We start from the raw sequence: 27,051 nt of genomic DNA, 5'->3' as shown, positions 1-27,051 counted from the left end.
TTTCAATGCCAGCTTTTTAAACCTTTCAATTATTCTTCAGTTGACTCATACAATTTTGATGTTGACCCAAACTTAAATCTTTTTTCATCACTTGACGCCTCAAACTTCTGTAGCTTTTATAATGAAACACAATTCAATAACTTATGTGTTTCTATGCCTCCTAATGTATTCTCTACTTTTCATCTGACTATAAGGAGTCTTTCCAGAAATTATGATAAAGTCATTAATTTTTTATCTTCACTTAAGCATGACTTTTCTGTTCTTGCTTTATCATAAACATGGCTTACAGAAAACTCCAGAGAAATCTTTGAATTAACCAAATGCAAATCACTTCACTATGTAAGAGAGAATAGATCTTGAGGTGGAGTATCCTTGTTTATACATTGTGACTATGAATTTAAAATTAGGGAAGATCTCTCTCTGAAATCAAATGGGGCGGAAGTGGAATCGATTTTTTTAGAGCCTTCCGGTGTCTCTGGTGGAAAGCATGTTATTGTTGGTGTTATTCATTGCCCACCTGACTTTAGTATCAAAGATTTTATTCTAAGTTTTTCCAGTTCTCTTGACCAATGAGGATAAAGCCTGAGATATTTTGGGTGATTTCAATATAAACCTCTTTTAAAAAATTATTAGATACCCTTACTGGCGATTTTCTAAATATTCTTTATTCTAATTACTTTTTCCCTCTTATCCACAAATCTACAAGAGTTACAGAAAATCCATCAACTTTGATTGACAACATATTAACTCACTCTTTGAGTGAAGGAATGAAATCTGGGGTCTTATGTTCAGACTTGTCAGATCATTTCCCCATATTTCAGTACTCTTTAATCAAGGATAACAGAGCTAAACATACAGATAAAATAATGCATTAAAGAATTATGAGTCTTTTTATATAATTATAAGTCAAATATTTCTAAATTTAAAGATATCTTTGCCAGTATTTCATGGGATCATCAAAATAATACTGATTTTGCATATTAACATTTTATGAAAGTCATTGGTTTTACTTTTAATGACTGTTTTCCAGTTGGCAGTTCTACCAAGAAATACAGTCAAGACTTAAATAAACCTTGGTTTACGGTTGATTTGCAGAAGCTGTTGAGGAAAAAGAATAAACTGTATAGAAAATATGTCTCAAATCCTACTTCTCTTACCCATAGTGTTTATTAATCTTATAGAAATAAATATACTCATTCCATTAGATCTGCAAAAAAGAAATATTTCAGTGAAAGAGGTGTTCAAAAGATATAAAAACTATGTGGAAAGTAATCAGTTGTTGCAAAGAGAAAAGACTACCTTGAGTCTTCTTGGATGGTGAAAATTCTCTCAACAATCCATATGTAGCTCAAAGGTTTTTTGAATTCTTTGTTAATATTTGTTATGAATTAGCTAATAAAATTCCTGCTTGACATAGTAATGGATTTTATTCCAAGAAATTTTCCTGTTATTTCTTCCTTTTAGTCCACTGATATCAAAGAAATAAGTGACATAACTGATAAACTAAAAATATATTCAGCCGGTCATGACAATATTTCTGCATTCCTTGTCAAACAGGTGAAACAGTCAGTATTGCAACCACTTGCTTTCATCTCTCCTCGAAAACAGGTGTTGTGCCAGTGGATTTAAAAATTGTTAAAGTTATTCCAATATTTAAAGGAGATGATCCATGTTGTTTTTATAATTATAGACCCATATCTATTTTTCCATGTTTTTCAAAAATATTAGAAAAAATTATATACAGAAGGACTCTTTCATCCTTATTCTAATTCAATTCTTTATAAACATCAGTATGGTTTCAGGAAAAAATCACTCCACCACTGGCTCTGCTTCACCTAATTTATAAGGTTACATCTGCACTTGAAAATAATGAATTTACTTGTAGTATTTTCATAGACCTTTCAAAAGTTTTTGATACAGTTAACCATCATATTTTATTGGAAAAGCTGTATAAATATGGTTTTCATGATGCTACATATAAATGGTTAAAGAATTATGTCTCCAACAGAAGACAGTTTGTTTGTGTTAAGGGTTGCTATTCCAACAAAGCCAGACTACTCTGTGGGGTTACTCAGGGGTCTATTCCTGGACCATAACTATTCTTAATGTATATTAATGATTTGTCTAATGTCTCAAATATCCTTTCACCAATAATGTTTACAGATGACACAACTCTAGTCCTCTCTCATTCAAATTTTAATTCATTGATTAAGGATGCAAATGTTGGTTTAACTACCTATGTTACATGGTTCAGATAAAATACATTATCTTTAAATACAAAAAAATCATACTCTAAGGATTTATGTAAAATTACAATGGTGTCAGTTGAGAATGCCTCAAGTGTCAAATGCAAGATTCCTGGGAATTTTTGTTGATGAGACTTTGAGTTGGAGAGAACAAACTAACTGGGTTAGAAGAAAAATAAATAAATCTATTGGTATAATAAGGAGAGTTAGCCATTTTGTGACCACTCTCCTTACTCTTTATTATAGTCTAATTTATCCCTATCGTTCACATTATAATATAGTTTAGGCAAATACTTACTACTCTAAACAAATTATTGGTCCTCCAGAAACATTTTGTTAGGATTGCAACCCAATCAGAATCACACATCTCATCTGCTCCTTTATTTCAGAAACTACAGATTCTTACTATTTATGATATCAACATTTTTCAAATGTGTGTTTTTATTTATAAGATATATTCAATCAGAGGGAATATTCCTGAGCATTTCAAAACATACTTTAAGGTAAACTCACATGCCCATTCTTAGTCAACTCGTCTTATGACGAATCTTGTGATTTTCTTCTTCCCTAATTTCTCACTTATTACTCGTTATTAATGTCATTATTGCTATTAATTTTATATATAATCTATCATTTTCTAGTTATTTTTATGTACTCGCGTTATTTTCTGGCATGTTTATTTTCTATCCTTATAATGTTGTAATATTTTAACATACTTAGGTAGAGGCTTTAAATAAGCCCATCGAGGTTTTTGCCTGTCCCTGCACTGTATGCTATTTGTTTTCTTTGTCATTTTCTATGTATTTTAAATTGTGCAAAATAAATAAATAAATAAATAAATAAATAAATAAATAAATAAATAAATAAATAAATAAGTAAATTATCTGCATGCTGACTCAATCATAGGCGGTCTGGTTTTATCAAAGAGGAGATGGAGGTCTGTCCCAGCACTGATTCATCATCTAATCTATTCAATCAATCTCTTCATGGGGCTCAGACCAACACACCAACCTGTGTGTGGTGTGTGTGTGGTGTGTGGTATGTGGTGTGGTGTGTGCGTGTGTGTGTGTGTGTGTGTGAGAGAGAAGTATCCTTGGACTGACCGTACGCTCATTGTGGTGTCTCTAACTTTGTATGTGTGTGTGTGTGTGTGTGTGTGTGTGTGTGTGTGTGTGTGATGTTTGGAACCTGTGTTTATCTTGGGACAGTCAGTGAGCAAACATCTCCCCCTTTCCTTTCCCAACCACCCAAATCCTGGTCTTACCGTCCAGCCTCAAAGGTGAAGCGGGTGGCATCACGTCCGTAGCGCCGCAGGGAGCAAAGCGGCCAGGTGACCAGCTTTGTGCGAGGGTTGTGAATGTCCCACAGGTAAATGTTCTCGTGGGTGATCTGCATCATGCACTCGCCGTAGATGTCTAGGTTGGGACAGGGGAGGAGGAACACGCTGAAGCGCTCTGAAGAGATGAGGAATGACAGGAACAGTGTCAGCGATGTATTTTCACTTGCACAGGTCTGCTTTGTTGAGCTGAGTTTTATTGCTCATTGTCATTTTTATCAGTTTTTCTGAGAAGATGAAGCATGTTGCTTTCCATCTTCTAAGCTAAAAGAGTACCAAACACTAAAATTGTTTTTAAAGCCACCCTAATTAATATTTTTATCATCCGATTTTGTTGTTCCCCTCAGCTCTACAGAGTTTGTTGTCTTGGTTTAACAACTTCACTATTCTAGTGCAATCTCAGTGTTTCCATGCAGCAGCAGTTTCCAGCTAAAAAGACAGACAAATCCACTGTACACTGCCCAACACAACATGACAGTCAATGTTAGTCACCAGCTGGTGAGCATAGTGGATCATTTAGTGTGAGTGAGGGAAAGTGAATTTTGAACTTAGATTCAACAGGTGGGCACAAGCACAACTTGCTCTGTATGGTTATGTAGATCAAGTTTGTCAATAACACAACAAATTTACAATATGTCAGATCTTCTGTTTACAGTCTGTTACATTGCCTCCTATTGAAGTCAAATCTCAAGTCCAAGTCTTTATAAACAAATTGCAATCATTTGGAAATCTGTCAGGTCTCTGAATACTGATAATTAAAAATGGTAATTGAGAATGTTGGTATTAAAGTTAGTTAGTAAAGTTTCAAAGTGTCACACCGTGGTGAGGTTGTCTTGTCCTGGGTTTGTTTTGTCCTGTCATTTCCTGTTTTATTTTGAAAAGTAATTCTCCTCTCGTTGCAGGTCACTTGCTCTTCCTCATGTGTCTCAGTCTGATTGTCCTAAGTGTTTCCACCTGTCCCCCTAGTTCCCTCCATGTGTTTAAATAGTCTGTGTTCCCCTTGTCTTGTGCCAGAGTGTCTTCGTCTTCGACCTGCACCCGAGCCTTTGTCCATGTCCACAGCCATAGTAATCGCCAAAGTAAGCCTCGAGAAGAGTGATTTTTTTGTTTGTAAATTTTTCCATTGTTAAAGTTCATAGCCCTTTGTTTTTCCTCGTTGAGAGTGATTTTTTGTTTGTAAATTCTTGCCATAGTTTCGGTTCATAGCCCTTTTGTTTTTCCTCTTTAAGAGTGAATTTTTGTTTGTATTTCTTCCCTTAGCCTAGTTATTAATAATTCTAGATCCTCCGCTTAGGAGCGTGAGTAGATTATTTTGGTTTATTTTTATGTAGTCAGGTTTTTCCTCCTCCTGGAGTGTTTTTCGTTCCTCAGGATTCAGAGTTAGTGTCTAGTCTTTGTCATAGCCATTTTGTTTGTCACTCTGTCTGAGGTCTCCGGTGATATCAATAAAAGCCTATTGTTTTCTAAATCTCTGCATCTGAGTCCTGCTTCGAGTCTCGGCCTGACACAAAGTCTTAATTATATTGTTTACTTTAGGATTTTAATAAATTCAAACTTAAAAGTTTATTTTTTGCTTTGTGTCTTTGGGAAGTCAAGTCTCAGGTAGTCTGCTGGCTCTGTACTACTGTACTCCATGCTCAACCTTTTTTTGTGTTATAAGACAGATATAGTATCACTGTCTTTCCCGTTCGTTCATTAAATACATAAACACTGAGTAATGTTAGAACTTAGTTCTCTATGAGCAGTTTGGTTTGTCTACATGCTGTACATGCTAATGTTGCTAACATTGGTCAGTGGTGTTTTATTATAAAAGAGCCCACTGAGAACACCAGCTTGCTGCTGTTACTAATTTATTGTTATTAGCTACATCATTGTGTCATAAACAGGTTTCATCAGTCCAGGTGTCTTTGATGAAGGTAATTCTATAGCCTAAAGATGGAAGTAATCTTTTTTTGCATTACTATTCTGACATCCAATGACAAAGACATTTTTTCCTTATTCCTTATCTTGTCTATTTCCCTCCACTTGTTTCTGTTGTTTTTCTGCCACCAGTCTTGGTCTCCAGTAACATTTGAAAAACTTATTTTAACAGTGATAAAAGATTTCAAATAAAGCAGCCATGAGACTTTGACAGAACTTATGTGGCTCATGGGACACGCTGTTGAATGCTAATACAATAATTGTTAGTTTATTCTTTGTTTAAAAAATTTGGTGTTCAGGATTTACTGTTTATTGCAGCAGTACATTTAGCTTAGAATATGAACATAAAACCACACAAACCTGTTTCATCTTTTAGAAAGGAACCCTCTGATGTATATACAACATAGAATTTATACAATTATATGTAAAATTATATTTATAAATTATATGTAAAATTATATTTATAAAAACTGTAGTCCTTGTCACTACTTTCTCCATTTTACCAACAGAGGATGTAGAGAGACAGATCTCCTCTCTGTGGTTTGTTTCAAGCTTTAGGAGAAGCAACAAGGACATGATCCCTCACTTGCTTCCCACCCACCAACAAAACAATCAATTTTGATAATCTGAGCTGGAAGATAAACACTAAACCAAAGATTGCTGTGGTGGCAGACTAGGCCTAGACAAGCCACTGACATGGAAACTTTTATTCTGAAAATTTGATTTGGAACTACCTGTGTGTTCACACTGGACCCCGGCAGCCAGCAAGTCAGGCTCTCCCATACTGATGTCATTGAGCCGCATGCCCAGACACTCAATAGACAGTGTCTTGAACCAGTCTTCAGCCTCCAGCTCTGTAGAGCGAGAGATAGGAAGGGAGGTCACGTCACACCTGACTTCCTGACCTTTTATGTGAAATTGCACAGCTGTGTGAAGACTTATGCAGATTTTACATTTTCAGCTAACAGTATTTTTTTGCACCAAGTCTATATTAGTTATATGATTATATGATTAGTACTGACACTATTGAAGTTAGAATGAAGTAACTTATGTAACTAATGTAAGCTAATTACAAACCACCATTTGCCACGGCTAGGTAAACAATGGCTGACAGGGGTGTGGATGGTTCTAACACCTTCAACTAAACACATTTTCTCCATCCTACCCATTTTTCCAGTATGCTAAGACAGTGGCTGAGAAAAAATTACATCTGAAAGTTATAGTATCAAAAACAGCTCATTGTTGTCGGTTATAGTCATTCTTAAAGTGCTTTAAAAGTCAATGGTGAGTTCTTTTTGTTCTTGGTGAACCACAGGTTGATGGTGAAGTGTTACTTAGACTTACTTAGATGCATAATTTGTGGTGTGGTCTGAATTTGTAATTCTTCACTCTTAGTGTTACAACTCATCCCAGTGGTGGGGCAGGTTGTAACAATGGAATGCCTTGTATTTAACATCACTTAATGAATTCTGTGATATAGTTGAAGAAGTTGGAAACATTGATGTGTAGTGGACAAATAAGGAGACTTTGTGTGAAAATTTGAAGCTCCATCACAAACATTCTGTGAATTATAGGTGCTGAGACAAAACAACCATTATCGGTCTACACTATCTGACAACCTGAACTACAGCTGCAGACACTGCACAGAAACTGTATGCAAAGGATAAACTAAGAGGTAACATCCACTAAAATCACAAACATTTCTGGTTATGGACAGATTACACAAACAAGAGTCCTGACATGTCTTGACTGCAGCTGTGTACTGAAGCCCGGTCAATTATTGGTCAATATCATTGCAAATATATTGGTATCTGCATATTTCACACAACTCTGTGAGTCTGTGTGTGTGTGTGTGTGTGTGTGTGTGTGTGTGTGTGTGTGTGTGTGTGTGTGCGGGGGCAAGCGTGCATGTGCGTCCACACATTACCTGATTCACAGGTGAAGGTGCGTGAGGTATCATCTGTAAACACAATGGCCACAGCCTGTCGCTTGGTATCCCGAGGCAACCGTGTGACATTCTTGACGTTGCTAATTTCTGTCACCTAGGTTGAGGGTAAAACAGTTAACACAGTGGAAGTCAGGGCTTATTCACCTACAGTACTTGGTGTTGTCTGATTAAAGTGATGGTGACTCAGTAAAATAGGTTTTCTGTTGTATGTTTAAGATGAACAGAGGCAGTTCAGATTTGCTGCTTCACTTCAGAAACTTACATTTTACTGCTGAAAGTTCCAAGCCATTACAGTCGTCATCATGCAAATCACAGAGTTTTGTGAAACTGTGACAAGTTACTACTCTGCATCAACTCCTGTGGTAAAAGTATCAATGGTTCAAAAAAGACTTAAAAGAATATTTGTCTGAGAAGGTTCAGCCAGTTCACTGGTCCGTATGGACTAACACTGTTTTGTTCAAGTAAAACCTTTTATGAATCTTCTTATCTTGTTTAAGGCTCTATCATTGTGTTGTGTGTCCTGTGAAACTTCGGAAACAAAGATAAAACCAGAATACACATTCTGTGTGTGAATAAAAAGAGTAAGAGGGATTGTTGATTCTCAGTGAGCTAAGAAGTACAAGAATCAGAATAAGCTATAATCCCTGTCAATGTGTGTCTTTCAACTCTTTATGTTTCCTCCTGCCTGTATACCTGTGACACACACATACACACACACACACACACACACACACACACACACACACACACCTTAGGACAGGTTCTGATGTAGGCAGACTTCTCATCAGGGTATTTCTCCAGACGACGAGGTCCTTTACTGGACGACTTCTTAAACACCAGCCAGCAACGTCGATAGATCTATAACATGCGCACGCATGCACGCACGCACGCACGCACATACGTACACACACACACACACACACACATAGAAGAATAGATAGAAGAAGTCATTTAATATTCAATACTACATTTATTTCATTCAGAAAAAGTGAGTTTCCTTTCCAATAATCTTAACAAGCGGAGTGAGTGTAGTGAGGCACCTGTTTTGCCCCAGGTCTTGCCTTTAAGGCTACATACAGGCTGGCCTTGTACCTTGTACTTGCTGAAAGTTGTTGGGGAAGTATAGAGCCTGAGAAGAACCTGCACACACAGGTTATGGCTGAAAAAAATGTTTTTACAAACTACACTTTTTGAGAAAAAAAGTATTTTTTCTATACTTTAATTTACAGCTAATGTTGTCCTTATTAAGATAGTAGTTTTCTTTGTCATGAAGATGAAAATCCAACAAATATCCATCAGAAAGTCAGAGGTCTACAAAGGAAATTAAAAATGAGTGCAGCAGTAATGTCACTGATCATTCTTATCTGGACAGGACGACTACAGTGAGGACTGTAGGCTTGTTTTCAACTGGTCTGATCATCTCACTACTTCTGCTTGTTTTGGGAAACAAAAGTTGTGTGGTTGCCCATAAATCTGTGCATCGATGTGATGCACAGATGCAAACAAACAAAACAAGTAAATGGACAAACATCTTCACTAGGATTTAGAAAAGAAAATGCTGCAAAGTGAGAAAAAACAGAAACTGTGCAGGTTCCACAAAACACAAGAGAGTTTCCAGGAAACACTGAACAATGATGACACCCTCATTTCTGTTGTATCCAACTTAGTGTGTTTCTGTATGTGGTTGTGTTGTTTCCTGCAGGGTTAGGGTTAGGGTTCCTTTGTCAAATCAGTGTTTTCTTAAAGAGGATCTGTTATGGCCATTTTCAGTGTTAATCATTTCATTCTTGGTGTCTACTAAAATCTACTAAAAAAGACTTTATTTTTCTTCTTCTGTATATCTTTCACTGTCCTCTATTCACCCTCTGTCTGAAACGCTCTGTCCCCGCTGAAGCTGACAATTCAGAGCCCAGCATGCTCTGATTGGTTTGCCGGCAACTACTATGGCAACGATACGTTCTGCATGTCTTGTGTAAACAAACGGTTGTGGCGGCTTCGGTCCTGTTTATAGTTTTGAGCAAGGGTCCGATTCTGAACCAGAAGATGACAAACCTGATTCACCTTCACAAGCTGGACTGGAGCAGAAACAAGCATACCCACTGTCCCGCAGCAGGAAGTAGGTAGAAATATGAAGAGGCTGTGATAAACAAGACTTCGGATGGAATACTTTTATGAGAAACTGTTGATTTTTTAAGTGTGGACACTTCCAGACTAAAGGAATATAAATAATGGAGGAGCAAGACAGACGGTCGACAGGTAGATAGATAGATAGATAGATAGATAGATAGATACTTTATTTATCCCCTAGGGGCAATTTATGTGTCCATTAGCTCATTGTTGATAATAATAATAATAATACTAATACTAATACTAATACTACTAATAATAATAATAACAGTTGATAATAAATAAACAATAATAATTAGAATAGTCCACTTTCTTTGGCTGAGGTGTTGTATAGCCTGATGGCAGTGGGAACAAAGGATCTCCTGAACCTTCTGCAGCACAGTGAGATGACATGTTTGCTGCACCTGTAGCTGCTTCTCTGTCCTGCCAGAATGTTGTGGAGAGGGTGGTTGGTATTGTCAAAGATGGCCTCCATCTTACATTGCATGCGTCTCTCCACAACAGTCCTGGTAGGGAGTCTCCACCGCTTCAAATCCTGTTGATTTACGATGCCAGTAAATCTGCATAAATTAAACTTTAGTGTGCATAGTTACTGAAAAACAAACTCAGTAGTTAAACTTTGGATAATTTATCTGCGCCAACGAGGTACAGAATGTCAATACTGACAAATATTTAAGCATTTATATCTTTCACTTTGCTGCTTATTACTAACGTGATCAAGTCACGGTAACATGGTTAACATCACAAATCCACAATAATAATGCAGACTGACAGGCTGTGATCCTGAGAGTGAAGTGTGAATTACAGAAAAAATTGTTGTGAAAATGAAGTGTCTAACTGTGCACGGTTTCTGAAGCAGTCCTCCTTGATGTGCAGGCTCACATTATAATGTTTGGAGCAGTGGAGAACCATGGAAAAATAAAGCAGATTTCTGCAGGCAGTTGAGAACATGGTGTCTTTATGGCTACAAAACTAAAAAAAACTCTTAATTCTAAGTAGTTATGTGGGGGCATTCCAAGCTTGCAGGGGGTGTCTAAGTTGCAGGTAGGCAGCACCAAAAGAGGTATTGACGTCAATAGGACCAGGAAGTAATGGCTGGACTCCCAACGAAGCATTTCATACAAAGGAGAAAATTGGGTTTTTACCCTGACAGTTACTCCCTTTGGTGTAAACTGAGATCCTTGTGACTCTGGAGACCATTTACATGCACAAAAACCTATATAACACAATATAAGAAAGAAAAAACTCAGAATAGCATATTAGGTCCCCTTTAATTTTATTACTCTATTTGCAGTGTTTTCTAAGCTGCAGTATGTAGACCTCTCAGAATTTAACTCCAAAAATTTCACTTGAAGTCACCAAATTGGCCTTTTGTAGACAGAAGAGAATGTTCATGTTCACAAGTTCATGCCTGACACATTTTCAGGTTTTGCTGTTGCTTTGTGTGATCTAGAGATTCAGCATCTCACCAGCTTTTCACTTGTGATGAGCGGCTCCCAGCAAAAATAGACAGGGAAACATTTGTTGATAGTCTTACTGATATGATACCAGCAACATTATATGTAACTGACACTTTTCACTATTCTATAGTTTCCATGTCTGGACTTGATATGAATATGACACAGACATGAAAGAATATATAACTTGTATTTTTAACTGTTTTATCAACTGCATGGAGAGACAGAGGAGGCGGCATGTACTAGGGAAGGACCTCAGGGCAGCCAGAGCTGCAGCTCGGTCCTCGGTTCTGATCTTGTTAGACCACAACCACCAATCCTATCAAACGTCCTTATCCTATCACCTCCTCACAGGAGTCCCCTGAAGGATTGGTACTAGGACCTCTTCTCTTTGTAATATAGCCCACCTCCTTGGGTCCAGTTATCTGCTCACATGTCTTCTCATATCACCACTATGCAGACGACACCCAGATATACCTGTCATTATACTTCTCATTTTCACCAGACGACCCCACTGTCTCTGAGCAGATCTCGGCCCCTTTCTCCAACATATCCACATGGATGAAGGAATGCCACCTTCAACTAAACCTCACTAAGACTGAACTAGTCATTTCGGCCAAGCCTTCTGCTTCAGTAGGTTTGTTCAGTTGCTTTCAGTTTTAAGTTTTATGTGAAGGTGTGATGAAGAGCGACAGTCAGACTTTGGACACCACATGTTCTCTGGCTCATGCTGAGATGAAATGAAGTAATCATTTTTACTTTGTACTGTGACTACCTGACCAATATAAATGTAGAAGGAAACTGGCTGATGAGTCACCTCTATCACCTCTTATCATGTCTTTAACTCTTTTTGTTCATGTTCAAACAACCTTCTAATTCTACATCTAGTGCATCAATATGTATGTGTGTATGCATATATTCACATGTGTATATGTAAGTATATTCATTTATATATCTATCCATGCGCATATATAAAATATAAACGCAATTTTAGATAAGTCTGGAAGTATGTTTTTACTGCCATGGTGGTGCATGTAAACTAATGTATCTCCATCTTTTATAGGTATGTGCGCATTTATTCATTTGTTTATTTATTTATTTATATTGTGGAAAAATAAGAGGAATCAGCAGGTGTAGGAGGGGATAGGCCTGGAGAGCTTATGGGAGAGCTTATGTGGATGTATGAGTGCAGCTGTGCTGTTGTGCTTCATGAATTGTATTTTGTGTTAAGGACTCCCTTGAAAACCAGATGGCCTGCCTGCTTGCCTACAAGATTTACTTAATCACTTAAAGCCACTTCACTTCACCAGCTTGTCTATCTGTTTACCCACCTGTCTACCAGCCTGTCTGTGAGTACTCTCTAACAGCTCAGTAGCTGTTGTCAGAAACTGAGCCAAGTGGGCCATTTTAGTTGACTATGTCTGCTGCCAGTGTAACACTTCACAGTTACACTAACACCATGCCTGCGTGTTCTCACACTTTGATGTGAGCAAACCCCTCTGGAGTTACACAAACCCCAAATTGTTTCACATCAGTTTCATCTCTGAAGATTCGAGGGGAGCAATTAGCACTTCTCCATCATCCTCCTCTCTCCCACCTGCTCCTGTGTCTCCTCTCTTTAACTTTACTTAGTGCTCGTCACAGCTTGCTCACCTGCTGAGACCTGATGACTTCAACACAGGATGGTGAAGATATACAGGGTCAAGAAAGATGAGGAGGGAGACAGTCGATGGCAACACACATTCATAATTTATCCTGTTTAATACAGCAACACCAGTCGAACATAAATGAAGGACACTGGCTGATGAGTCACCTCTATCACCTCTTATCATGTCTTTATCTCTTTTTGTTCATCTTCAAACAACCTGCTCCTGCTTCTAACTCTACATCTAGTGCATCAATATGTATGTGAGTATGCATATATTTACGTGTGTATATGTAAGTATATTCATTTATGTATGTATATATGTATACGCATTTATAAAATATGAACCCAATTATAAATAAGCCTGGAAATATTTTTTTTACTGTAATGATGGTGCATGTAAAATAATGCAAATGTATGTCCATCTTTTACGAGTATGCGTACATTTGTTCATTTATTTATTTTTATTCTGGAAAAATATGAGGAATCAGCAGGTATGGCAGGGGTTAGGCATGGGAGAGCTCATGTCTGTGTATGTATTGTATTTTGTGTTAAATGAAATGTATATATATTTACCTACTGTACATATGTTAGCTGCAGCTAGCTAGTGTGGTATGCACGAACAGTATGTGTTGAGTGGGTCTGTGTGTTTATGTGAAAGTCCTCCTGAGAGTCATAATGAATACGTTCAACTCATAAACTCATCCTGCCTAAATTCACCCAGACAAATGTCTGACTGGTTGTGTCAGTGCGTTGATGAACTGGTGCCATCTGTAAAGTCTGCTTTGTGGTCTGTCTGAGGAACACCTAAAAGCAGCTATAATCCATGTTGTTTTTCTGATGCCACAATCGTAGGTTGCCATTTGTCATTTAAATTGATTGTCAGTCTCAAGAAGGTGAATCTTAGATGGCAGACAGATTTGGTATCCTGAGAGAGAGCAGGAGCAGAGGATTGTGGTGTGATACTGCGATACTGTTACTCTTTTTATACAGACACTAGCTGTGTCGCAACTCAGAGGGGTCTCATGCTTCTGAGACTGCATTTAAAGACTGACTGTGTCACAGTGGAGTGACTGGACTGCCCCATTTCAAAGGCTCCTTTGAATCATTATTTTCCTGGGCAACAAAGGCTCCACCCTGTGGATCATTCTTGGCCCAACCTATCCCAAGATTCATTGCACGCCGGTAATGAAAATAATATGACAGCAAACACCACTTACAGAGAGCCTGAGGACTGTTAAATGTAAGTATTGGGTTTCAACTCAATGGTACAACTGTAAAAACCAAGGCCATTTAAACCTCAAGTTTTCATAAAAAAAATGTTTGCAAGGTTGCTTGCGCCAGGACCTGTGCTTTGTTATGCAATGGTAAGAAATAGCCACACAATGCTGTACATGTTACTATTGTGAAAATTCATACCAGATGTGTTCGATAAAAACCATCAACAAAGTTAAAGCAAGAGCTTCACAAATAACTTATTGGACATTATAAACTACATTAATCTAAACATTTTACAACACTGAAAACATGTATAAAAGAATGTAACGAATGGATTAAATAAAAATTGTAGTGTACAATTTACAGTCAACTGTAACCATTTAAAATAAAAAAATACAGTTGTGGATGAAGTTAAAGCTGAATTTCACTGTCATATGTTTGCAAAACAAAAAGAGGTAGTTGAATCAACAGTGCACCAGAATTTGTAGTAACAAGTATAATCATTATTCATCATGAGTTCTAATGTGTGAGACAATTAATATTTATTTGCTCCAGTTACAATCTACCTATAAATAAGTGATGCTGTGCGAAAAGCACACTGATATTAACTTTAATGGCTGAGGACTATAAAATATGAATTCTAATGTTTTAAAATATTGACAATTTGTTACAGCTACAGTGGAGTCCAAAAGTCATCTGATTGTATGTCTGACATGGGGCAGAGAGTGTAATATGACAGTGAGGGTGTAGGGAACAAGGAAGAGCATAGCTGATAAGATTGAATAATATTATGGCCACAAGTGTTACATTAAAAAATACTATATTGGGATCACGTGATGCTGTCACCTTGAGCAGTTGACCACCGCTGAGCTCCGCCACTACTGAGCTACATTGCTTATTTAACACATTCTTTTCCGAGTTACAAACGTACTGAAGTTTATCTAACAATATCAAGAACGAAGTTATGACGAGTCAAGCTGCCAAATCTGGAGGGAAGCCTCCCGAGGACCAAAACAAGAATGTGCAAGCTAACAAGGGAACCTTGCTAGCTAGCAATGACTCGCCTGATAAGACCCACGCTGTCGAGCCTGATACTCTTGCGATGGACATATCCCAGACTGTCAGTGAGAAAATATCTGCTATGATGGAGAAGAGGTTTGATGAGTTTTCAGCGTCACTGAACAACATCACTTCACTACTGGAGGCCAACACAAAGCGCATCACAGAAATGAGTCCCGTGCATCGGCAACAGAGGATAGTATGGCGTCTCTGGAATCCAGGGTGACATTCCTGGATACTAGAGTGCGCACACTGACTGAGAGGAGCATTGATTTGGAGGGACGCAGTCGGAGAGATAACATATTAATTTACAACCTCAAAGAAAATGCGAAGGGCCGACAGCCAGTCAAGTTTTTCGAGGGGTGGCTACCAACTTTGCTGGGCCTGGAGACCAAGCGGGGTATTGTCAAAATTGACCGTGCTCACAGGACCCTCGGCCCGCTAAACTCTGATCGGCCCCGCGCGGTAGTTAAGCTACACAACTCGGGAGACAAACTGAGGATCCTGGCCGCAGCCAAGGAGAAAGGAACACTGACACACGAGGGACAGAAAATATCCATCCGTCAGGACCTGGCAGACAGAGTCAAAGAGATGCGCCGTGCATTTAACGGTGTGTGCGAACGGCTCATCCAAAAGAACATGAGGTTCTCTATGCACTTCCCTGCCACTCTAACTCTTGTCCACGAAGGGAAAAATCACTCGTTCCATACCCCTGAGGATGCGTTTGCTTTCCTGGATGGACTTGGCTGAAATGGAAGCGGTACAACAAGCCTAGGCTATCAAGGACACACATGTTTTGTGAAATAGCCTACAATATCTAAGGTATGTTGTTATTGTATATCGCGTTGTGCGATAAATGGCCTAAATGTGGCTGTATTGGATTATCTGTGTTATAATACTAGTGCTGTGTTTAAAGTATTTGAAATCTTATGAAACTACCCAATGCTAAGAAAATTTTGTTTGTTTGTTTTAATTAATTAATGCACCGTTAAAATGAATTCTGCTTGGCAGCCCCTCATCAGTGTAGAATTTATGCTTATAGTTCTTAAGGTTTGTTTTTTTTTCTCCTTTATTATTATTATTAATGAAAAAAGGTGTTTACCAAAACTGCTTTAAGTGGTGAACCAATTACTGTTTTGGTTTAAGGAAACTTAAATGGCATTTTATTCTCCGTATTTGATTTATATTACTGTACACTGTATGGAATGACATCCATGCACTTGCAAGAGCTGCTGTTCTTCATGGAAGCCAGCTGCATTTGTTTGACGGCTACCTCACGAATGTTTTGTATGCAATGCACTATAGTCAATCTAATACGTGTTTTAAATGCTCCCTGCCATGAAGAATGATAGGTGCCGACTTTACTGACTATGTTTACATATAGTTCTCTTGCCATCTCAATATGCCATTGTGGCATGATTCAATTGAGTTGGTTACTGTTGAATATAACCCAAGGTCATTTTAACAGGTTGTAAATCATTTTGGCTCGTGGTGTGTGGGGGAGTGGAGAGGATTTTTTTTTCTTTTTCTTTTTTCTTTCTATCAGTGACGTTCTTGCTCGGTTCCATGTGTCCCGCTACTGTCTCAACAACAGGCCACTTTGTTGGTCTGCACCGGGGGATAGGGTGGAGGGTGGGCTTGGGATGGGGGGTATTTTGGGGTTTGTTGTTTATGGTCCCATCGGTTAGGGATGGATGTTGTCTTAGCGCTGTTCTTTTATTTTATTTTACATATGCAATTTTAGTATTGAAGCCGTCCATATGTCATACAGAGTTGTCCCACCTACATCTACCTATGGTGTGAGCATCGTGTCGTCTAGCTTTGTTACGAATCTAGCTTACAATCTTCGTCCTATTTTGATATGAGTGATCTTAAGATAATCTCCCTTAATGTTAAGGGCTTTAATAATGTAGTTAAAAGGCAAAAGGTCCTTGCTTTTTTGAAAAAAGAGAAAACACAGATTGCTTTATTATCTGAAACCCACCTGAATGACCTGGAGCATCTGAAACTAAGAAGGAGCTGGGTGGGCCAGGTGTTCTATTCGTGCCATAATACACGTAGTAGAGGAGTAGCAATATTAATTCACCGCAGCCTCCCATTCACCATAAAGACAATTATTAAGGACAATGATGGTCGTTATGTCCTCATCTCAGGATTTCTTTATGGGGAGCAGATCCTCATAGGCTGTATATATATGGCCCCAACTCATATGAGGCTGCCTTTTTCCCCAAACTTCTGTCTGATGTTGCTTCACTATCCACAGCATACGTTGTGTTGGGGGGTGACTTTAATTGTGTGCCTGATCCTAATGTTGACCAGTCTCCACCTAAGCCTGACTTAGCCCCTCGGAAGAGTCCTCGGTTGAAGGAGTTCTGCCATGACTTAGAGCTTTTTGACACTTGGAGGATGACCAATCCTAGAGGGAGAGACTATAACTTCTTCTCCCATCCTCATCAGACATTCTCCAGAATCGATTTCTTTTTGTCATCCAGGATGATTTTAGATAGGGTAAGGGAGTGCTTAATTGGCATATGTTCAATCTCTGACCATTCTCATGTAAGTCTGAGCATCTGCCCCCCCTTTAGTGACCCTTCGTTCCGACAGTGGAGGATGAACCCCTCTCTATTGAGTAGCCCTACCTTCATTGACTACATCACTGAACAGTGGAATGTTTTTTTGACTGCTAATAAGACCCCAGGCTTCAGTCCTTCCCTGCTGTGGGAAACCGCTAAAGCTTATCTAAGGGGGTGTATTATATCTTACACTACAGCCCAGAAAAAGGCTGCTATTAAAGAGCAATCTGACTTAGAGAATACAATAAAACAGCTGGAGGCGCAACTTAAAAGTACACCTTCTAAGACCCTGTTTAAAAACCTGGAGGCCACCCGCTCAGCCTTGAACCAGCTGTTAACTAGAAAAGCAGAATCTAATATTTTCTTTGCTCAACATAGGCTCTATGAGTCGGGAAACAAACCTGGCCGGATGCTAGCAAGACTGGCTAAAGGTAGAATGGAGGCAAGTATGATACCGTGTTTGCTAGATGACAGCCAGGTCAGACATTACAAAAATAAAGACATCAATAGAATTATCAGGCAGTTCTATGAGAATTTATACTCATCTGAATGTTGTTCATCTGAGAGGAGGAGAAAAGAATTTCTCGATGGGGTGCCTCTGGCAGAGAGAAAAATTATCTGCGCCAGTAACTAAGGAGGAGGTCCTCGAGGCTATAGCCTCCCTTAAGAGTGGAAAGGCACCGGGACCTGATGGTTTCTGTCCAGAATTCTATAAGAAACTCTGTCAATTTATAGTTGAGCCACTGACTGACATGTTTTTGGACTCCTAACCAACGCTTAATCTGGCAAATATTACACTTATGCTAAAGAAGGACAAGCCAGCTGATATCTGCGGTTCGTTTAGGCCTATCAGCCTTATTGGAGTGGACAGCAAACTGCTCTCCAAAGTTCTTGTGACTAGGTTGGAAAAGATCTTGCCATCTCTAGTAAGTCCAGACCAAACTGGATTCATCCAGAACCGATTCTCCCACACAAATGTGAGAAGATTGGTGAACATGATACAGTAGTCAAACCAAAATAAGCTCAAGACATTTGCTGTGTCTTTAGACGCTGAAAAGGCGTTCGATAGGGTAAAATGGGAATTTTTATTTGATGTATTGGATAGTTTTGGGTTAGGAGGGGGGTTTCTTAGATGGGTTAAAACACTGTACAATTCCCCAGAGGCCTGTGTCATAACTAATGGTTCACGGTCATCACCCTTCCCACTGCGTAGGGGGACGAGACAGGGCTGCCCCCTATCTCCGCTGCTCTTTGTGCTGGCGCTTGAGCCTCCAGCTGAGGCTATAAGGCGGCAGCCAGATGTGCATGGTCTGTCAGTTGTGGACCACAGAATTGCACTCTATGCTGACAATATTTTATTATTTCTGACAAGGCCTGAAGAATCAATACCAGCTACCCTCTCCGTTATTCAAGAGTTCAGCTCCTTCTCAGGTTACAAAATCAATTATAGCAAATCAGAGGTGATGCCACTATGTAAAGCTGCTGGTCAAACTCTACCTACCAGCTGTCCTTTTAAGTGGTCCCCCACAGGTTTCACATATCTCGGAATAAAGGTTTCACCAGACTTGACAGAGCTATGGAAGCTTAACTTTACTCCAATAGCAGCTACAATAAAGAATGACCTGAATAGATGGCATGATCTCCCATTATCCTTCATGGGTCGTATTAGTTTAATTAAAATGAATGTCTTCCCCCAACTATACCCCCTTCATATGCTACCTTTGTGGATTTCCAAAAAAGTTGCTCAGGATATGGAAAGGGCATTTTCCCGATTCATATGGCATGGCAAGAGGCCTAGACAGAAAATGAGCACTCTTCAGCAGCCCTCTGGCAGGGGAGGCCTAGCCCTGCCCAACATAATTTTTTACAATTGGGCATGCCATGCTCGGTTCTTGTGGGAATGGCTGCATGCTCATATTGAATCCAAGCCCTGCTTAGATGCATGGTCCTCTCTGCCTTCCTCATTATGGAGTCTGGTTATGGGAGACTGGAAGAAGCTACCCGGTGACATCAAGAATAACCTGACTCTAATAGCGTTGTATATAAATACAACACTATTAGAGTCTGGCAGGAAATTTGCAAATACGTAGGTAGAGGGAGCTGTGCCTCATTCTTGACTCCTATCATAGGGTACCGGGATTTTGTCCCTGGTCTCTTCTCCAATATTTTTGATACATGGGATGACAATGGGGTACATGTGATTGGAGACTTATATCATGATGGGGTACTAATGACTTTTCAACAACTACAGTCACAGTATAGTATCCCCCGAGTATTTTTTTACGGTTATTTACAGACTCGTTACTTTGTTGGATCTAGGAGCCTACCTCTCCCCGACTCAGACATGTATAATGATATAGAGCGGTTCCTTATTGATCGAAACAGTATCACCCATTTTATCTCTGCCTTCTATACACTACTACACTCCATCAGCCCAGATCACATTGCAAGTGTCACTCAGAAGTGGGAAGGCGACTTTGGCACTGAGTACATCGAGGATGATTGGCAAGAGGCTATTAATGTAATTAGGTCTACATTTACGTGTAACAGACTCAGAGAGACACAGTATAAAATATTACACCGGCTTCATATAACTCCCTACATACTATATAAGATGGATCGACAGGCCTCACCTTTGTGTAACAAGTACAAAAGAGAGATTGGAACATACTATCATTACTTTTGGCAATGTAAATTTATTAAAAGATTTTGGGGTATGGTCTCTCAGGAGTTGAGGGGTATCTTCCAGGTACAGGTCAGGAGAGACCCAGGTTTCTTCATTCTTGGCCTCCCCTCCAAGGATGTAACCCTAACACTTACTCAGTTCAAACTTTGTGACAAATTACTGTTGTTGGCTAGAAAATGTATTTTGATCAACTGGATAAAGGACCGACCACCTACTGTCACTTTGTGGTACAGAGAAATATTCAGGGTCCTCCCTCACGAAAGAATTAGTGCTGTTTGGAAAGGTAATGAGAGGTCTTTTACCCTAGGGTGGTCTCCTCTACTTGAATATTTGCCGGGGGAATTGACTCATCTACTGCTAAAGGGTCAACAGCCATTGCATTGGCCACGGCCACCTTGAATAATCAAGGTTTTCTCTTCTACTAGTCTAGTTTTTATTTATTTATTTATTTTCTTATTCTATCTTTTGTATCACTATGTATCCTAAGTATTACTGTGTACTAAGTATTAAGGCTGCTGTGACATGATGCGCATGTGGATTTAATTATAATATAATGGACTGTGACATTTTTTTTTCGAAACTGACTGGATGGCACTTAATTTGTTTGTTTTTTGTGTTCTTTTGGGGATGGGGTGGGGGGGGGGTTGTTTATGATTAGGTTGATTTGTTCTACACTTGTTATTGTTTCTATAACGAGAAATGTATATTGCTGATTATTGTGTATGTTGAAAAGCAATAAAATTCTGTTAAAAAAAACAAAAAAACAAAACAAAACTATATTAGACACTGTGTCTTTGTTTGGAAAGAGAAGATCTTCAGGTGTGGACTCTGCAGGCAGAGGTGGTGCAGGGCCTCCATCATTGCTGCAAGAGGTTGTAGGTGGCCCAAAAGATCCAGACCTTGGCTGGATGGAAAAAAACATTGTAATAGAGAGAAATTATATCAATATCATATTGTAGAGTATAGAGAAAAAGACAAAAGAAACAGCGATCTGATTAGATGATCACACAGTTATCTGAAAATACATTATTCCCTCGGCTTCGTTGTAATAAACAGTCTGCTGTACTGTTTTACATTAATTAACAAGAGAATAGAAACTAATACTCACTTTTGTGTCATTGTGCAGGTGCACGTCATGATGGTTCTCAGCTCTCAGTGATGTTCTTATTCTGAAACAGAGACAGAACCATTCCAACAGATGTTTTGAATCCTGTCATCAATAATGTAATGAACTAGAGCTGCAAAACTAGCCGACTGAGCTAAACTTAATATTAACAACATAACCTTAGATTTGCAGAACTAATTTTAAAACACATTATAACATGTTTTTCCCTTGGTCTATGGTTTTAATACAAGTGGTTACACCACACAGTTATCTTACACGCAACTTAACTTAAGCTAACATTATAAGGTTTCTCCTCATATATGTGATATTTACCAAATGTGGACATGTATGCAATTAACTACACAGATTATTTTAACACTAAGCTATCAAGTTTACCTCGTATTTTGAATGCTAATTGAGTTAGCAGCGATTTCATACCGTGCATCCAGGAGCTTGTTGCGGTCAGGTAGCCGGTGTAGGTGGACGTGCATAGTGTCCTTGGTTCTCGGGGTCAGATCGGGTCCGTCTTCCCTCGCGAACACTAGCTTTTGGTAGAACAATGTCGAAGGTACGAGCGAAACACAGTAGTTGCTCGGTTGTTGACTGTACAAACCAACACAGAAGTCTTTATACCCCCTACGTCTGAGGATCTGAAGATCCAGTGGATTTGTTTTATTTTATTTTTGATGGAAATGTACCGTGAAATGTACCGTGAAATGGTTAGCCCGCTACAACTGTAAGTGCACTGCAAGTGTTGTAGCGGGCTAACCATTTCACGTCGGACTGCTTTCTCAACGAGGGCCAGTACAATGCGGGATTCGCTACAAGTCTGAAGATAAAGCTTGGATCAGCACCGACCAACTTCAACTTCAAACTTGGGAGCTGTAAGTTTCACCATTTTATGTTGCTTTACTGTATGCACACGAGAGCCTGTTGCGTGTGTTGTTAGCATGGCAGCTAATGTGGCTAACATTTTGCCTCGTCCACACAGCCGGGTATAGCCGGATGCAGATTGTATGCAATTCTTCTGCTTGGTATCACTGTGTGATGTTGATTAGAGCCACCCTGCTAACTTTATAGGTGTTTAGCTGTCTGTAAAGTCAAACCGGTAAAATTCAGACTAAACAGGCTTCGCAGCGATTAGCATAGGTGTCTGGGCTTGTTTGTTAGTGCCGTGAAAGTTAGTATTGAGAGTCATGCCTTATGATGTCCGTTTTAACGTTTATATCATGTTTACAGATACAGTGCCTGTGGGGAATATCTAGATAAGCGCAGAGTTACAGGGAATATGTGAAAGGGGATAATGTATAATACACATTTATTACATTTTGCACATATAGTGAGCTATTTGCAGCATTTACAAGCTATTGACAACCCAATTTACACATAATTGAGTTGAGTATTTGTTGTTATCATTTTTGCACTGCTTGCAGATGTTGCCATAACTACACATTTGAGGAGATGTTGGTGTAACCTCTGTTTCCTCTGTTCAGGCCAGCACATCAAGTGTATCTATACAGCTTCCTGCAACAAGGGATGTTGCATGCCAGACTGACCCACTGTAGGCACACAGTTATCCTTGAGGACTCTTCAGCCTCACATCAGAAGTACAGGTCTGTAGCCATCTGAAGTGCATCTCTTTTGATAAACCTAACAGCATTTATCAGTCTTGGAATGCTGTGCATATAAATGAAGCTGTGTTACTTAGAACTTGTGAGAGTGTGAGGCTAAGATTCTGTCAACATTAACCATCTTTGATTTTCTCTTCACTGTACATCCAGACCTCTTACCTGGCTGCCATGTACTACAATGAAAATGCTGACCGAGACCACAAGCCCCAAACAAAAAGAAGGTGAACCACTGGTTCAAGGTCGCACTTTCCAAAGGCATGAAAGGGAAGAATGCAGAGCTAAACCAGTTAAGACTGAGCCGACATTCTATAAGTGTTATATTATTTTATTTTTCAACCAAAAAATGTTTTGTACACATTGTATTAAGTATTGCACGTATAATGTTATGACAGTTCCACCAACAACAAAATACAGTAAAGAAAATGTCAGGAGGTAGCTAGAAACAGACTTTCAGTCGTTGTTTTGAAAAAAAAAAATGTAAACAAAATCTTTTTTGTTTTATCAAACAGGGTATGTGGTGGACCTCATATTTGAAAACGTCTTTGTTGACCTGGAACCATACACAGAAGCTGCTTTGGCCATCACCATCCCAGAGGACCTCACTGCACAGTTCGAGCAGCCTGAGAAGGAAGAGGTCATATCCAGCTATGTGACCCAGTTCTATCATGGGGCAGTCTAAAACCCACGTACTGGCCTGAGGCGTCAGGAAACTCGGCACTGACGCGTAGGACTACGCAGGCTGGAATGACGACTAAGATTCTGCGACCAGAACCAGCTCACAAAGCTCCTATAGGCTAGATACCTGTACCGACTAAAACAACTAGACAGGGCATTTAGTCTTGCAAACATATCTATGTTATGGATCCAGTGAATCCTACAGCTTTTTTATTATCACTGAATATAAGTGTCTCATTTGATGTAAATAAATGCTTGATCATTTGAAATGAAATGACTCCTCTGAATTCATATCTTATATGCACACTATCTGCTGATAGAAAACTTTACAAATCAAAGAGCAGCTAAACTAATTTATTTGAGGGTGTGTTACTCCATTTGTGGTGTGTTATTACCATTGTAAAATTATGTGTACTGAAGTAAAACAAGACTGCCTAACATCTTTTATTTAGATTGAAACCATATGTTTTTACAAAGAAGCAAAAGGTACTGGTGTATTCCTCTCAACCGTAAAGTACCGTAGTCAGCGCGGTACATGTTGCAGGCATTCTGGAGGGAGTACACATTGAGGCAGAGCGGCTCCAACCCAGGATGGTGTACCATACATGGTAATTCTTCCTCGATCTCCCACAGCCGTCTGGTAACCTGCAGTGAATTACAAATGGTAAATGATAGGGTATTATAAATGTAATCGAAACAAATTACCTATTAGTTTGTCTAGTGAGAATGCTACCTGTGGTATCTCCTAGCAGCAGATATTCTCAGCTTCTGTGGGCATGGTTGCACAGTTTCCACAGGAGCACCTATCCAAAATATAGAGAAAAATGGTAACATTATATATATATAATATAATATAAAGATTATGAAATTCAAAAACTGACAGTGGAGCTAAGGTGGGTAAGAAGTAAGTTTGGCTACATATCAAGCACATATAACATAAGTAATTTATAACATGTCACTTATTGCATATAATGTGGAGCTTGACAACAGTGTAGTGTAGAAAACTGCACAGCTTAGTCTTTGACTAAAGAATGTTGCTGTCAGACATGTTTATGCTGATTTATAGCTGTCATTGTAATGCACAAAATAAATCTACTACATAAAGGAAGATGTCATGATGAGCATCTCTGCTCAAAACATGGATAAAAATTAATAAAATAATGATTTACTTTGTCAGCATCTATTAAAATATCTGACTAATCTTGACATCTAACACCTGTAGCAGTCCACATACAACAAACATTTTCATAGACTGTAAAAGTATATCTAAGGAGGCATGACAGATAACTACATTACACAATTCACAATAGTGATTATTTACCAAAAGAGCTCCAGTAATGAAGAGACAGTAACAGTTAGCATTAGCTACCTAGCTACATGTTAGTAATTGTGTGCCAGCACACATCAACAAACTGAAAATGTAAAGTCAAAATACACAAAATTGGTTACCAACCATTCAGAAACATCCTGCTGCAGTTGTAGAGTTTGAACTTCTTCAGCAGCCTCTCCCTCTGGGTCAGATTCTGGATAAAAGTCGTGTGGTTGAACCAAAATGCTTCCGACGCCAGGTCGCCGGTCACGGTCACTGTAAACATTACAGCATGGCGCTAGAAGCCCAAGCCGCATTCCCTTCCGGAGAGGGGCGTGGTCAGGCACAGCTCATTTGCATTTAAAGCTACAGACACAGAAACAGCCTGTTCTGAACAAGGCTGAAAAAGAGGGGTTTACAGGCATGCTGAAATATAGGATCAGAGTGGATTTTTTTGCAAGTAACTTCAAAGACATGTTTTGGGGACGTCTGAGACTTATTTAAACTTGTTGAAAAGGAGCATAATATGTCCCCTTTAAATATATATTACAGATTGGATATGAAGTGTATATTTTACTACAAAGTTTAGATTCATTTGTCACAGTACAGTCAGGTAGAGGTGTGTTAAAGTGTAACCTGAGCTGAGTGGAGCTCCTGATATTAGGAAGAATGCTGCTGTTCCAGCTGTAAATAGTCCTCCTGTCCTCAGGAGTCTGGACTTCTGAGTTCATTTTATGAAGTTCGAACTACAAGTACGGGAGTCTGGACTTGGCGAACTCTATTGAGAAATGCTTGTTTGCTTGTTGCTTTGGCAAAGCATGTCCATTAATGTGGGGGCAGAGTTTCTGAAGGAAAACCGATGGGAGGGGTGTATCTATTTTGCTGTTATTTTCCTGTTTCTTTACCTTTAACTGAGACGAAGGGGACAGAGAGGCAGAGCTGAGATTAGTATCTTAGTAAATACACTGAGGTTTGTGACTGGAAGTGAATGAATACATATGAAACTACATATGGATATATTAAGAACCGATGACATTTAAAAACAAGTGGCTCAGACATATCACAGTGATATAAAAAGGTGCTGAGCATGTGTGAACTTCTGTTTCACTGCTGTTACAGTGGGACACAATCATCAGAGGAGCCGTCACTGGTGACCACCCAGCAGGACAGGAGAACGGCACATCAACCTGCTGCTGCAGAGCCTTTGGGAATGCTGTGTCCTTCTCTGTCCCCACAGGCATCATTAAAGTTTGATCCGGTCTTATATTACCTGCTTAATTAACCTCTGCTGCACTGTCATAGTACCTCCTCACTAATGGCAGCATATGATTTCTTTCAGCAGCAGTGGCTCTGTAATCATCCAGGTGATATTTTTGTCAGTGACTTTGACCATAGAAGACAAGGTCAGCACTAACAGCCAGCAAGATAATGATTCTGAGTGATCATCTGGGTGTTTCACTTATTAAAATCAAGGTGTGAAAAGTCGACGCAATGTCCCATAACTATTTTGTCATATGTGGTTGACCACAATCTGTTGCACATCCCTGAGTAACAGTGTTGACAGAAGCATCATCAGTCCACACAAGATGATGAAGACAGGACCAATTACTGAGATGCTGAGTGATCGGAGAAAAAAGCAGTTTCGTGTTAAAAATCAGAGGTGGGAGCTGAGCTGTCTAACATTTACTCAGCTTGTTTTTCTGATAACTGAAAATCCAGATGTCTGAGGACTAAAATCCTTCATCTAGTTAAATTACAAAGTAGAAAATGATCAAATAAATGTTCTGATAGATAGACAGCCGTGTTCTGCAGCCTGATGGCAGTGGGAACAAAGGATCTCCTGAACCTCTCTGTTCTGCAGCACAGTGAGATGAGACATTTGCTGCACCTGTAGCTGCTTCTCTGTCCTGCCAGAATGTTGTGGAGAGGGTGATTGGTATTGTCCAAGATAGCCTTCATCTTACATTGCATGTGAGACCAGACTCCTGCGAAGCACAGATGCAGCCTTTTTCACCAGCTTGTACAGTCTCCTTGTGTTCTTGTCTTGACATGCTGTTTCCCCAGCGCACTGCAGCAAAAAAAAGGACACTGGGCACCACAGACTGATGAAAGATGC

The 27,051-nt window shown here is 39.3% G+C and overlaps 1 protein-coding gene across 1 annotated transcript in view; it reads right to left on the bottom strand.

The window, feature by feature from the left end:
• dok4 (docking protein 4) overlaps nucleotides 1-27,051 on the bottom strand; it is a 96,186-nt gene that overhangs the window by 5,752 nt on the left and 63,383 nt on the right. Inside the window, exons 2-5 of the mRNA XM_022745599.1 lie at nucleotides 8,201-8,308; nucleotides 7,430-7,544; nucleotides 6,237-6,356; nucleotides 3,511-3,700 (exon numbers count right to left, since the gene is read on the bottom strand). Of these exons, the coding sequence (XP_022601320.1) occupies nucleotides 3,511-3,700; nucleotides 6,237-6,356; nucleotides 7,430-7,544; nucleotides 8,201-8,308 (533 nt within the window). The remainder of the gene's footprint in view (nucleotides 1-3,510; nucleotides 3,701-6,236; nucleotides 6,357-7,429; nucleotides 7,545-8,200; nucleotides 8,309-27,051) is intronic.

This window comes from Seriola dumerili, unplaced genomic scaffold (assembly GCF_002260705.1).
Source record: "Seriola dumerili isolate Sdu_G_001 unplaced genomic scaffold, Sdu_1.0 BDQW01000003.1, whole genome shotgun sequence".
Classification (NCBI taxonomy): Eukaryota; Metazoa; Chordata; class Actinopteri; order Carangiformes; family Carangidae; genus Seriola; species Seriola dumerili.
This window is presented reverse-complemented; position numbering and strand designations above follow the sequence as displayed.